This window comes from Chrysochloris asiatica, unplaced genomic scaffold (genome assembly GCF_000296735.1).
Source record: "Chrysochloris asiatica unplaced genomic scaffold, ChrAsi1.0 scaffold00033, whole genome shotgun sequence".
In the NCBI taxonomy this organism is placed as follows: Eukaryota; Metazoa; Chordata; class Mammalia; order Afrosoricida; family Chrysochloridae; genus Chrysochloris; species Chrysochloris asiatica.
This window is the reverse complement of record NW_006408551.1, coordinates 11,614,043-11,629,573: the sequence shown is the minus strand read 5'-3', so window position 1 is coordinate 11,629,573 and position 15,531 is coordinate 11,614,043. Positions and strand designations below refer to the sequence as shown.

At 34.1% G+C, this 15,531-nt stretch overlaps 1 protein-coding gene across 2 annotated transcripts in view; it reads right to left on the bottom strand.

The window, feature by feature from the left end:
* USP15 (ubiquitin specific peptidase 15) overlaps positions 1-15,531 on the bottom strand; it is a 189,180-nt gene that overhangs the window by 18,052 nt on the left and 155,597 nt on the right. For both annotated transcript variants that reach the window (XM_006859509.1, XM_006859510.1), the window contains 3 exons: positions 5,425-5,598; positions 479-637; positions 175-399 (listed from right to left, as the gene is read on the bottom strand). In XM_006859509.1, coding sequence (XP_006859571.1) covers positions 175-399; positions 479-637; positions 5,425-5,598 — 558 coding nt within the window. The remainder of the gene's footprint in view (positions 1-174; positions 400-478; positions 638-5,424; positions 5,599-15,531) is intronic.

Here is a 15,531-nt window from a genome sequence, read left to right as displayed (position 1 = left end):
TGACATCTAATGACACTTAAAAAAAATCCTTCACCTTTAAAAGCTTTTATAATCTGCACTATCTCCAAAGTATTTATCTCATAAAATTTCTCATAAATTTACATTTATTATCTAATTGTTTTTGTAGTTAACACTTTAACATATACAAAGAAAAATAATAATTATATTACTTACCTGCATAGGTTTTGTAAGTGGATCCATTCTAACTAAATAAACTTCCAAGGTACGTTCTTTTTTCATGGGCAATGGAAGTGTTAAGTAACAAAAAGGATCAAACGTTACTGAAATCTTAGCACACTCAGGACAAACTAAAGTTGATTTGAAAAGGCCATGAAATATATCTACTATAATAGAATCGTTTCTTTTTAAATGGTTTTCCCAGGCTTCTTCAGCAACCACCTACAAGGAACACAGACACACATTACAAAGAGGTATTATAGAATTATAGCAATGGTGACAAAAATATCAAGAAATTTACCTTATCTGGTCTTCCATCAGCATCTTTTAATTGTATATATGGTTTTTTTCTAATTCTATTCAAATCCTCATGTAGTCCATCTAATAGGAAAGCTAATAGTTCTTGACAGTCCTGCTGCTGATATCCAGAGAACTGAGGTGCAAAACGTCCTACTTGTGTCTGTAGGAAAGGCAAAACTATAAAATCAGTTATAGGGACAAAACTGACACATACACTCACAAACACAGAGGAAACATGCATGAGTTACACAGGTATATTTTGTTTTGTATTCCCAATAAAGACTCAATGACGTTTATCAGGGAGAAAATAGACTTACACATGGAATCCTTAAAAATCACACTAGTATAGTAATCAATTGTTTGTTCTATGATTTCCTTGTCATTAATTGCTATATTATTATTTGTCGAAATTTTTTCCTGATCTTATTTTTAACTGTAGGTCTTTCTATGACAGACCTTAAGACACAGATCCTTAATTCAGTTATATTGCTGCATGAAGATAATTACACTAAAAATATTTTAAAAATAACTATTCTATAAATTGAAAAAAAGTTAAACTGAAGAAAGAACAAGTAGAAACTATGATCTTGCACAAAGGATTTGGAAATATTGAAGACTATCATATTTAAGCAACATTTTTTCTTTGTGTTACTAGTAGAAAAAACATTATAATGATCTCATCTAGTTTCTGTGTAAAAGATGAAGAGTCTCAAAGGGATAATTGGAAAATTCCTATTCACATATAATTTTTCTAGTCCTTATAGTCTACTACTTGTCAGTTTTTTGTACTGTGGTAGTTTGTATGCTGCTATGATGCAGGAAGCTGTAGCACTGATATTTCAAATTCTAGTACGGTCACCCATGGTAGACAGGTTTCAGTGGAGCTTTTAGACTAAGAGAGACTAGAACATGGTGATCTACTTCCGAAATTACTGGCCAGAGAGCTTTACAAATTGCAGTGGAACAGTGTCTGATTTACTGCTGGAAGATGAGTCCCTTATGTTGGAAGGTACTCAAAATACAACTAGGGAAGAGCTCTTCAAAGTAGTAGTAGTTGTTGTTCAGTGCCATCGAGTAGCTTCCTACTCATAGCGTCCCTGTATAGGATTTTCAAGAAGCAGCTGGTGGGTTTAAACTGAAATGGAATGTATAAATATCAATATCCTATGCATTTTTGAGCTGAAATGTACTGGTATTAGCCAATATGAACTGAAAAGTTATTTGGTGTACTATGCTGGGAAGGACAAGTTGAAAAGGAATAGCATTGCATTCATCCTCAAAAAGAACATTTCAATGAACAAACCAGCCTGGAGCGGCTAGAAGAACAGAAGATACTTCTTGAAAGAAAGAAAAGACCTACAGGAAAAATACAAAACAATAAAGGGAGACGAACTGTTCCTACAAGAATAAACAAGTTGTTTGCCCAGGAAACATCAAGGCAAGTGGTCGGGTCTCCTCAATGCAAACCTTCTTCCAAGAATAAGACTCAATGGGAATACACGCTATGATTGGTGACCACGCTCGTCACCGATAAGGGGAAGTGAGAGAAAAACAGCAGTGAAGTGGCAAGCTAAGCCACTCTACAACGTGGAGAGTGAAACGTGCAGCTGATAAAAAGAGGGCATACACACAAGAACACCCACACTTGCAGATAATACCCACTCAACCTGGCTTCAATGACTGGATGGTCAGAGCTCAACCAGAAGAAGAAAGAAGAGGATAAAAAGAGTAATCTGATATAATTTCATGAACTTGACCTACACCTATGGATGCAGTAACTCAAAAGAGGGAACAAATTCTCACAGCAAGAATCATTCCCACCCCCTCCACACACAGAGTAGACAGGGATGATCAACTTGGACATTGGCTACCCAAAATGGGGGAGGGGGGGCTACAAAGGCAAGAAGTGACTGGCTTACAAGCGTTCAAGAGGGAACCTAGAGCCAGGGGGCATGGAGGAAGACAGACTCTCCAGTGAGTACTATCCAATCTGTCTACGCAGAGCTGATGAAATGAAATGCAGATGGGTCTCTTGTGATACAATAGTGAATAACTGTTATCAGGACTGATTGTGAGGGTTGGAAATGTAAAGGTAGACGTTTTATAGCAAGGAAGGGAATGATTAACTTTCCAGTCTACGATCGGAGGTCCCTAGGACCATCAACGGAGAAGAGCCTAGAGCGGGACCCTACCCAGAAAAGCAGTGATGCCTGAGATGGAGGCAGAGACGATGACGTGGAGCGATGGAGCAGCTGGGGACTTCAGCTCCAGAGAGGGAGAGCGACTGTGTGCTGAAGACTGGGGGTAAGTGGGGGTGTAGGGGGGTAGTATAGGGGGCAGGCTTGCAGGGTATACTCTTTGGTTGGTTGATGATGCATGGAGGGGATTGGAACCATGGCAATAAAATGATTTACGATAGAATGTATGTAAAACTAATGTTCTCCTATGTAAATTATCATATAATTCACAATAAAACATTAAAAAAAAAAAAGAACATTCAGTGTCTATACTGAAGTACAACATTGTCAGTGACAAGACAATATTAATATACTTATAAGAAAAGTTATATGATTATTCTTCAAAGCTATGCAACAACCATTAATGCCAAAGATGAAGAAATTAAAGATTTTGAATAAGTCTGCATTTTGAAATTGATCAAGCAAGCAATCACAATGCATTGAAAATTACTGATGATAGGAATGAGAAAGATAAAACAAAAAAGACAGGTAGTTGGGAAATATGGCCTTGGTGATAGAAATGGCTGGAGAATGTATGAAAGAAGTTTGTCAGAATGACAACTTATTCACGGTAAATGACATTTTCCAATAATATGTTGTTGTTGTTGTCAAGTGCCGTCAAGTTGGTAAAAGGCAACAATTCATGTAGTTCTCACCAAAACAGAATACACAGGGATCAAACTATCAATATCTGTGGACAGAGGTGATAGAAAACCTTAAGGCCATCAGTCAGAATATGGTTAGGGTCTAACTATGAAATAAACCATCAAGTGCTCATATGCACAGTCAAGTTTAAGCTGAAGAGAAGTCCATGATAGGCAAAATACAGTCTTGAGCATACCCCATTTGTTTTTAGAAACCATCTCAAGAATAGAAGTGAATATTAATCATTGATGACAATATGAGTTGTGGGATGGCATCAAGGACATCATATATGAAGAATGAAAAAGCTTATTAAAAAAACAGGAAAGAAAGAAAAGACCAAAATGGATATCAGAAGAGACTCTCAAATGTGCACTTGCAAGGAAAATAGTTAAAACAAATGGAAGAAATGCTGAAGGAAAAAAGCTAAGTAGATTTCAAAGGATGGCTCAAGAAAACAAAGTATTATAATGAAATGTGCAGAGTTGGCATTAGAACACCAAAAGTGAAGGAATGTGTTAAGCTTTTCTCAAGCTCATAGAACCAACCAAAAATTTCAAGCCCCAATCAAATTTAAATATTGAAGAATTCTAAGGAAAAAATGTTGAACAATGCAGGAATTATCAAAAAAAGATGGAAAGAAAACCGAGTCACTGTACAAAAAAGCAATTGTTGTTGTTGTTAAGTGCCATCGAGTTGGAATACTCATTGATCCTGAGTATACTAACGACTGTCAGAAGAACAAAACAAAATCTGTCTTCTAAGAAGTATAGCCAGAATGATCCTTGGCAGCAAGGCTGGCGAGAATGCATAGTAGAAGATCAGCAGAAAGGAGATAGCCCCTCAATAAGATGGATTGACACAGTGGCTAACACCATAGCACGGACTGTGAGGGTGCCACAGGACCAGATAGTGTTGCATTCTGTTGTACACAGGCTCTCTATGAATTGGAACAGACCTGATGGAACCTAGTAACAGTCTTTGAAGGAGCAAGCATTTTAAAAACAAGAATGAAAAGAAATGTAATAATTTGAATCTCAGTGGAAAGGAAAAACTCAGATGTCATGAGGCTATTTACACACACTTTTAAGAGAGGGAAAGCTAACAAAATACAATAATTGGGATATCAGATAAATGTTGCGATGTGTTTGCCTGGATTAATTTGTTCAAAGTGTAGAAAGCTAAAGAACATAATAAACATTTTGTGTTTCTTGGTTGTTTTAAAAGAATTAGTATACTCAGATAGTTATAAAAATTGAAATGCAATTCTTAAGAAAATATTTCCCAGGGAAAGTGAATGGTTAGCAGAAAAATGTAGAAGTCGCAAATTATTTGTATAAAAGTATGCTATTCTCTTTAGAAGTTAAAAAAGTTCTTATGAATTTCATCTGTATAATTATTTGGAAAACTTTAAAAACATACATAATTCTAAATATCAGCTCAATTTTTAATTAAATGACTAAGTAAATTACTTGAGATTTTATAGATTCAAAATAACTAATTAACAGATATGAATAAACTTAAAAGTTTAAAGAACTGTTACTGAAAATCAATGACTAACATTTGTTTAGAAAATTAGTTTCATTGTATTAATTTCTCAAACTTACAGTAACATTCAGAATAAATTGAGAGTTGAACAATTTACCATATTTCATTCTTTATATTTGTTTTATAAATACAGGTAAGCTTTTCAGAGATATATTGTATTATAGAATAATCATGCACTATATCATTGTTGTTTTTCTATAGTCATTTTTGTACCACACGAGCTATCTCAACCTATTTTTCATTATTGATCTCTGGCCCAGGAGCTTTTATAGACATTTCCCCCCACTAATCATCCATCAATTATGATTATGGAGTGGCTGGTGGGTTTGAACCACCGACCTTGCAATTAGCAGTACAGAGTTTATCCTACAGCACCACAACAGAACTCCTTTAATACAATAATATAGATACACTTTATATCTGCTTTTGTATTGTGTATTTCTAGAGGGCCAATAGTTAACATTCTCCTCACTCCATCCTTTGAACTAATCTTCGTCATAATGCGTATTATCATACTAACCTTAAATGCTCTTGGAGTGACATAGCTAAATTTTCCAGACCACATTTGCTTGATCAATTCAGCATAGGATTTAGCTATTTCACCTCTCATTCCTAATGGATTGTCAAAATTCAGTTCTTCTTGATACTTATCATTGAGGAAGTATTCAGTAAGTGGAGGTGTATTGCTCAAACACTGAAAAGAATAAAAATATATTTTTAAGTAAAAGCAACCTGTGTGCACGATGCTTAAAACATGTTATAAAGAAGAGAGAAACTAACTGATTTGGCAAAATAGTTATGTAGAGTAAATATTAAATGATGGTCTCTTGGGGAATAAATAAATGGCCAAATGAACACTCAAATGACGCACTCAATAATTAATTTCTCAAATTTCAAATCAATTACATATAATAAGTGTAAATGCTAATACTTGTTGCTGTAAAATCTGTATTAATTTTAACCACAGCAAACTACCTGTTAATTGGGAGAGAAGCTCAGAGTTTTCTTTCCGTCTTTACTTGATTGGTAGAAATTATGGACTGTCTACTCATCCCAGGCACCTGCAAATTAGCCTGAGTAGGTAAAAACTGAGATAGAGTGCAAGCAAGATATTAACTTAAAAGAGGTAGTTACTGCTTCCATTGTTAATTCCTTATCATGAAAGAGCAGTCTTTAAACCTTCTATTTGGTCAACCATTTTTAGAGGATAATTAAGTCTGAGTCTGAGAAAACAAACTTTAGTTATATGAACTACGGATATATTGTCACTTCTTCTAGTGCTTCTTTAATACAGTAAGAATCCAATTTTCCTTTACAGAATGATTAAAATTATCAATAATTCTTCAACTCTTTTCCATTCTGAATTAAATTTCAGTATTCAAAATAAAACAAAAGTGCAGTTTTTCCATAATATTTTACCCTTATATGGAATAATTTAACCTCAATATGGATCCAATATTACTTTATCAATTAGTAAGATATGTAATGACTGACACACACAAAGTCATAAAAGTAACTTTTTTGTTGTTGTTGTTCCAAGAAAATGCAAGGGAGCTTCAAAAAGTATGAAAAATTCCCTTATCTTTCAATTCCATTTTCCACAATCTTTTTGGAGTTTCCTTGATTTTGTTTTGAAGCAAAGTGAAAAACTGCTGCAAGAAAAGCTAGCTGCTTGCATGTAAAACAGTAGCAATTCCTTCCCTCTTATCAGAGTTCTGGTTTATATGAATGGAAATCAAGGTTTTTCAAAGTTTGATTAAGTAAATTAATCACTTGGATTAAGTCAAACAGGTTTGGTTGCTAAAGGTTTAACTTATTCCTTTTATGCAGGAATCTTGGATTTTATAACTGTGACTACATATCATGTACTACTTAGCAAAAACTCCCAAATAAGCCTATTCAATGTTTACTTAATAAAATTAAAAAAATTACGGTACTCTATTTTGTGGTTTCAATGATAAATTAATGTATGTTTCAAACCAAAATCCAAACCCACAGCCATTGAGTTAATTTTGAATAATGGTGACCCTACAGGGTTTCTGAGACTGTAAATCATTAATGACAGCATACAGCTTCATCTTTCTCCCACAGAGCAGCTAGTGGGTTTGAACTGCCAACCTTGTGGTTAGCAGCCCAACACCTACCTAGCCCACAGCACCATCAGGGCTCCTTATGTATAATCAAATAACCAGATTATTTCTTTAGAAATTTTCTATGTAATAAAAATACTCCTAATCTAAATTATTTGTGTGTCCCCTACCTCAAGGCAAAAGCGAGAACTATTTATAATATTAATGAATTTGGAACTGTATTAATTCTTACAACAAAAATAATATAAATAGTTCAAAAATGTTTGGAGTGGGATTTATTCGTCTTTTAGCCACTTATGTGTAATTTTGAGCAATAAAAAATTATGTGAGCAAGAGAAAGATACCATAATAATGTAATTATTATTATTTACTGTAGGAAGCAATACTTCCCTGCTTATCCTCTTAACTCCTTTTATATGTTAATATTTCTCATAATCTTATATGCCTTTTGATTTTTCTTATTTCTTTTTCTGTATTATGCGGTTGTTAAGTTCCATCAAATTGTTCCAACTCATAGCGACCCGGTTTAGTTGGTGATTTTGAACTGCCGACCTTGAAGTTAGCAGTCCAGTGCTTATTCTACAGCACTACACCAGGAATCTTTTTTGTATTATATGTCCTTTTAATTACAGATCCTGCACTGGAGGCAGTGTCAGGCAATCTGGAACACACCATAGTTATACAGGACATAAATGCCATCACTTACTGTATTTTAATGCAATAACATACACACACACACTATATGTTTTTTGCAAACCATGCAATCCCCTCATGCATTAGTTTCCTATGTATGTTATATGCATGTATTTATTAATTACATATTCAAAAACACACAATATCATGAAGTACAATCAATACTAAATAGTAAGATGAAGGGGTGGTTGGATAACAATTTACAATAATAAATTTTTTTTCAAATTCTTGTATTTAATCATCTCAGGCTTAGACTAAGAGTACAACATTCCACTAATATTTGTAACACAATTATACAAAGAAGTTAATGTATGCCTTTTTCAAATACCTTGAAGATTGTTATAATTCTTAAATTGTTTTTACTTTATCATTATTTTACAAGAGTTTCCAAACACATTTTTTTGTTTTTTTTAGCTTTTCAATACCATTCACAGTGATCTTTCTTAAAAGCATAGCAACTCATGTCACTTACTTGTTATAAATCTTTTAATGGCTCCCCCTGCCTTCAGATTGAAATGCCAAATCTTTAGAAGGGTGTATCTTCAGCCTATCTCTTGTCAGTACCAATTTCTCCTTATTTGAGCCTTATTTAATCCCTTGTGATTTCTTGACTCTATGTATTTTTTCACTTTAAGTTTACAATATTGCATCATTTACTTGAAATGTATTTTTTTTTTTTAACTAACTTCTCCGTATCTATCAAAATTCAGATTCTGTCTATGGAAAGCCTCTTTAGATTCCTCCTGTATAAGCCCATACTGTTTTGTGTTCCTTTTAATTATAACACTTATTTAATAACATATTATAGCTCTTTAATTTTCAGTTTATCATCTGTCTTGCACACTGGACTGAGAGCTCCACAGAGGAGGTACTGAGAACCATGTCACTTAACAAATATGTTTTGCCTGTACAGACTAATGCGTTTATCTTCTTTTTCTTTAATGTCTGGCACAGAGTATGCAGCACATTTTTGTAGAATTGCATATTAATAAGCGAGGCAAATATATATTCACTTGTAATGAACAATCTCAAAAGTTTCTTCAAACACTTCCATATGAATACTAAACCAAAAGAAAGCAAGCACTTATTAACACCCCCTCATCCTGCTTTTGTGTCATATTCATTTGATCCACTCTCTGCTTTTCAGTGGGCCTGTCATGATTTTTTAAAAAGTTCTTCACACAGAGGCCAGGGCTTAATTTCATAGTGACACATGCATAATTTAAACCAATTATAATAAAATATTAACAAAGTAAACAATAACAAAACACAAATATTTTAATGGTAGGTAACTGGCTGTCTTTCTGTTGTGATACCATAACCAATGTATAAATCTTACATTGAAAATTTAAGTCCAAAATTGGCCCCCAAAAAGCATCCTATTTGTTGAATATTAAAAAACTCACAGGCTACACTCTTCTAAAAATGTATACAAATATATATAAAATTACAAATTAGATAGCCAGTTTAATTATTCTACTGATATACAAATAATACTTTAAAAGTTGTCAGACTTCCTCATCTTGAAAACAGTATTATCCTAGGAGTCAACACATTCTTGAAATAATATTTCTATGTCCTAGGTGATGGCCAACTTGCTATGAAAAACAAAAACAAAACCCACTGCCAGCGAGTCAATTCTGACTCACAGTGATCCGATACAGAGTTTCTGAGCCTAAATCTTTATACGAGAGCAGAAAACCTCATCTTATTCCTGTGGAGCAGCTGATAGGTTTGGACTGATCATGTGTTTCCCAATCTAGTGCTTATCCTAGTAGTGTTCAATGTCATAACTCTGGCAAAAGGAAGAAGCCAGTTTCTAAAAGAAGTCAGTCTCTTAGCCATAATGCAGTTTGATTTGTAATTTCTTTATGCAACTTATTAGTCAACCTTTTCACATGAGGCCATCTTAGAAATAGGTACACCTTTGACAATTACAAGAAAACTGGATACTTGGACTGGTTACCATTAAATACAATGTCTTTTAAAACAAAGATAATTTCCATTCATTCAATAATAGAAATTAAAACCAGAGTTATACCACCCAAGTTGTGCCACGAAGAAAGTGTCTCTCTCAAAGATTCTTCTATTATAAAGAAAATCAGTTATTTTTTTTTAATCTCTAATAGCAATTTTCTTTCTTAAATACATATGTATTTTAAAACACCTATATATATCTAAGTAGGAAATTTACATACTAACAGATAAGTTATTTTAATGAGTATACAATTCGGACTAGAAATCACATGACATGTGTTGTGGTTAGGTGGATAGAGCTAGCTTACTTCAATGCTTTCTGGATTGTAAATCAACAAATTCACCCTTCCTTAACATTCACGGTTGTTCTATCAAAAATGGAAAATGTATGTGAAAAAAATCATGGGACAAAAAAAAGGGTTCTATAAACATGTCAGATGCCATTCTTGAACTATTTCTCAGTTAATTTACCAGAGTTCAACTGCCCAATAATGACTAATGCCAACACCTCAGTTTTTCAGAGAACAAGATCTTACAATTAATCACTAGAAAAAGGAGATCTAAATACGAATAATAGACCATAAAGCATTTATATCTTAAGCCATATTTTCTTTATATCAGAGTCAGTCCTAAAATGGAGTAGTTTCTTAAATATCTTTTTTCTAAATAAAGAAAAAAGCAGTAACTAACTATACGCAAAATAATTCTTGTAATAGTTCCAATTCAATGCCAAAGAGAAAAAGTTTAACTTACACTAATGGATAGGTAAACGTACTTGTTAACTAGGCTAAATATTTCTGTATTTAATTTAAAAAAAAAAAAAAATGATTCCTGTTATCAATTGCTGTCAACTGCAACTCATGGTAACCCTATGCATGCAGAGTAGAATTACACTCTGTAGAGTTGGAAGCAGATAGCCAGGTCTTACTTCTGCGGTGTCTCTGGGTGAGTTTGCACCACCAACCTTTTGGCTAGTAGTTGAGTACTTAACCATGTGTGTCATCCAGGGTCTCCTTAAGATTTCTAAGTAAGTTAAGTTAATAGTGTGAAAAACTAGCAAAAATAATTTTAAAGTTTAAGGATTGAAAAAACTAAATTTCACATTTAGTATGTAGGAAATTTGGCATTCACTAATGTAACCTTCATAATATAATGAGTGGCAAATGGAAGATTAAGGACATAAGCTATTATGAAAAACCATTGACCCATGAGGAGTGATGAGAATGGCTGTGTCTGTGCAAGTCAGGAATTTAGTGAGCAGACAGGACTGTTACACACCTGTATCTCAAAGTGGCTTTGTAGTACTCTACTAGTGCTTGCACAAGCATTTTACATGGGAAACTACACAAAATAAGCATATTCAGAAATTATGAATCACAAGATGTATTTCTTAGTTTAATGCATTAAAATTTGCCTCTTAGAATATTTTTCCCCCTATAAGAAATTCCTACTTACACTTTAACATAGAGCTCAGCTTCTCCTACAGCAATTACATCTCCCTCAATACCTCAAGAAAGAATCATCAGCTTACTAACTTTTCACTTAACAGAATTCAGAAAAAGTCTCCCTAGATAGGTATAAGTATATAACTTGAACTCCCTTATCTTGAGAGGTAAGTTTATATTTTATTCACCTTTATATCTCAGGATCTAGAACATGCCAGGCAGACAGTTCAAGGAAAGAACAGAAATTTGTATTGTGTAAAGACTGGAAGCTGTCCTTAGATACAGAGCAGTGAGAAAGCACCTGACTAAAACTAAGAGCTGAATTGTACTGTTAGAACTGTGGTGCTGTTGTTAAGTGTTGTTGAATCAGTTCCAACCAACAGCGACCCTGTATAAGGGTTTGAACTGCCAACTTTGCTGTTCAAACTGACCTTGTGCTCCAGCACATTATACTGAAGTGTCCATCTTATAGTTATGTAAGTTAAAAAAAAAAAAGTCAAATGAATAAGAGATTTTCATAATTAAGGAAAGTAACTATGGTAAATGTTCTGTAAATAAAAGGTGTGTGCAGGAAATATATTTAGAAACTTATTTTTACAAATAATGTCTTTCCTAAATCTTCACTCTGGAACCAGACACATTCAATGGGTAGTCTATATGGTTTAATGAATGTATATAGATTTTAGTCTACTGCTACCCTACAGAATTTTTAAAGAATGCATATACCACTCAACTATTTATGTAAAGTGTCAATTCTCTATGAAGAACTCTCTAGTTATAAATTTCCTTCTTAATTTAACATACTAAAACAAAACTATTACATGAAGTATGGTTTTCCTTCACTATTCAATTACCTGGAAAGACTGCAATGTATTGCACATAGCCTTTACTTAGACATACACATGCACAAATTCTATTGGTTTTATGTCACTTTTAAGAAATTCTCCCACTAAATATGCTCTGATCAATAAGTTCAATGTTTCTAGAGTTTACTGAAAAAAAAGTTGAGTGACTCATATAAGAGTCTTAATTTTGTATTTCACTATAAACTTCTACATAATTTTTTTGTTTAATTGATGAAGTCAAATAAAGTTCTACTACATATCAGATCTCAAGTGTGCACCAACATATTTTAGAAAATGAATCATTAATAGCCATCCCAATAACTTGTAATGAATCTGGAATTTCCCCAGTACCTGGAAAATAGCCAAAGTAATCCCCTTCAAAAAGAGACAGTTGTCTTTTGTAATGCTGAATATGAACCACTCCCTTTCTGTTCAGGTGCTCCAGAAGCCCAATTCTCAAGTGATCATGTATGCTCACTATTTTAGTAAACCGGTAACTAGAACAGGAAAGAAAACAAACTTAATTTTTGATTACCTAAAGCCTTTGAGTTGTGAACTCATTCTTTAACTGATCAAAATGTAACACCACTCAGAACCCTTTAGAAAAGTAGCTACACCTTCAAACTGACTGATACTAAAAATAAAACCCAATTTAAAAATAAGGGAATCATTTTTCTTTTGAATAAAAAAATAAAGCCTATGGAAATTCTTGGGTAAAATCATCTTGGAATACCCCAAATATTCTTATTCAATTTTAAAGTTAGATGTACAGCTTTCAGATTTGCCACATTATAATAGTTGCTTTTCGATTTGTTATTACAATAGTTTAAATAAGTATTCTGTAAAAAGAAGGCTCTGTGTAATTCTGAAGAAGAAGCACTCTAGTGGACATTTACTATAGTTATGTAATGAAACAGTGGCTGTGATAACAAATGGTAGTGATATAAACTTTTAGTGAGCAAGTATAAATATAATCCTGCTCTTCCATCACATAGATTAAAAAATATAATTTTAAGCTACTTGAAACTTCTATTTTGTCTGTTTTTTTCTTCTTGTTAGGTGATGCAGAGTCAGTTCCGACTCCTAGTGACCCAATGCACAACAGAAGGCAATACTGCCTGGTCAGGTCCTATGACACTCTCAAAATTGTTGCTATATTTAGGTCCATTAAATCTCATTACTTTTAAGAGGTCAAGTCTAAAGAACTCATATTTTGTGAGAGCAAGTATAACTTATTGCTATATTCTGCTACACATTTCCATTTTCTCTTCAAGCTTTCTTTAGAGAATGGAGTCCTGGTGTGGTGCTATAGGATAAGCACTGGACTGCTGACCATAAAGTCAGACTTCAAATCCACCAACTGCTCCTTAGAAACCCTACAGAGGGTTGCTATGAGTTGGAACTGACTCAATGGCACTTAACAACAACAAAACATGTGTAAAGCCATAAAATTAAACTTTTAAGTATCCACTATTATTTCTCCCTTCAAATTCTACATAATTCCTTATTCACACACTATGTGAACTCAATCAAGAATTATTCCTAATGACCTGGGAAATAAGAGAACTGGTGGGAAGCACTCTGTTGACTAGCAAAAAAGAGTTAATGCTTTTGCCCTTCATATGCGTGAGGAAGGAGAATTCTGAATTCTAAGTTTGCTAAAAAGACTACCATTTTACATACAAAGAGTAAATATTTAACCAGAGATATCAATGTTAGAAAAATGATGGTTATGTAAAGACCACTGATTTTCATAATTGGATGGAGCAACTATTAGAGAAATTTGAAAGTTTTGGCAATAATAATTATTACACCAAAAACAATACTATAAACTTCAGCTATGGGGCATTTAAGTAAGGCTTTATACTAGCTAAAGTACCCCCCAATAAAAAATGACTAGACGTATGACAGCCATTGTCTGATGTTTACAACATACATAGCAATGAAGGATTTTACATCTAGATATTCACTTCATGGGAAGCATGCTAAAACCATGTGGTTCCAATAACAATAAAACATTAATGTAAGTTATATTTATGGCAAAAACTAAAGTTTACAAATTCAATTTATTGTTAAGTATTATAGCCATTCCATTTTAATCCTGGATAGTTCAAAACTAGCTCAAAATGAAAACTGTTAGTAATAACTTTTTAGGCAATTGAGATGGTCAAAGGGTTAAAGGGGGAAAAAAAAAAGGTAATTTTTTTTTATTTGCAAGGTCTTAAACAAGATATTCAGTAAGAAAACATTTTTGAATACATGAGTATAAGAATTGTGTGGTTTAGTATTTTTGTTCTACAAAGTAACAAATGGAAAGCAGAAAACCCCCCACAAAACTACCTTATTACATTATTTAAGGAAAGAACCAAGCCATTGACTTCCTCGGTATCATTTAACTACTCCTGGTGTGGCACTGTAGGATCAGCACTAGATTGTGAACCCCAAGGATGGCTGTTCAAACTCACTAGCTGCTCCTAGAAACCCTAAACAGTATCACTATGACTTGGAGTCAACTCAATGGCACTTTAACAACAACTAGGCACATAACTGACAACAAACATTTAAACTGAGCTGAAATAGAAATTAAAGTATCATGTGTGTATGAGGATTTCTGATTATTTTCATAACTAAAAAGAATATTAATTTATTTAAATAACCACTCAACAATATATATTAGGAAGGTAAGGTGATTATATTTCAAGAGTTTCTAAAAAACCAGCTGCCGTCAAGTTGATTCTGACTCAATGATGACCCATGTGTGTCACAGAAGAACTATGCTCCATAGGGTTTTCAATGACTGATTTTTGGGGAAGCAAATCAGGCCTTTCTTCTGAGGTGCCTCAGGGTGGAACCGAACCTCCAATCATTTGGGTAGTAGCTTAGAGCATAACTGTGTACAACACCCAGGGACTTCTCAAGAGTTCCTAGAATTATACAAATAACTGTTCTAAAAGAACTTTTCATATATGAGGTAGTTTCAAAATGTTCATGGAAAAATAAAATTAAAATACAATGGATGCAGATACACTCAAAGATCCTCTACAACAAAGATATGAGAGAACAAATGAAACAGACACAGATCAAAATCTGGAACCTTGAACTTCAGAGGAAAGGTTAGAGAAGTAGGCTGACAGTGTGCTGGGAGGAAAAGCTGAGCAAGAATCCCAAGAGAGGGAGACTGGCTAGTGAACGACTGGCTGGCCAGACATGACCAGTTTGGGCAACAAAAGGTGGCCTGGCAGAGCAGATTCACACATGCGATGGGAAATGTGTGATTCCTTCTTTTCCCCCTCACTCCCCTAGTGTCCAGAGGTCTGGCCGGCTTCCACCCTCATCCACCCCAGCTCAGATCCTGCTGCTCTCCAAGAGTTCAGTGTCATGTGGTTGGGAGCCACACCAATGTGAGGCAGGGGCCAGTTGGACCACTTCTGTGAGCAACTTTCATGCCTGGATTCAGGTGGGCTCACCTCCAGACCTACAGAAACCTTCACTGTTGTTGTTGTTGTCAGGTGCCATCGAGTCAGAACTGACTCATAGCGACCCCATGCACAGCAGAACGAAACAATGTCCGATCCTG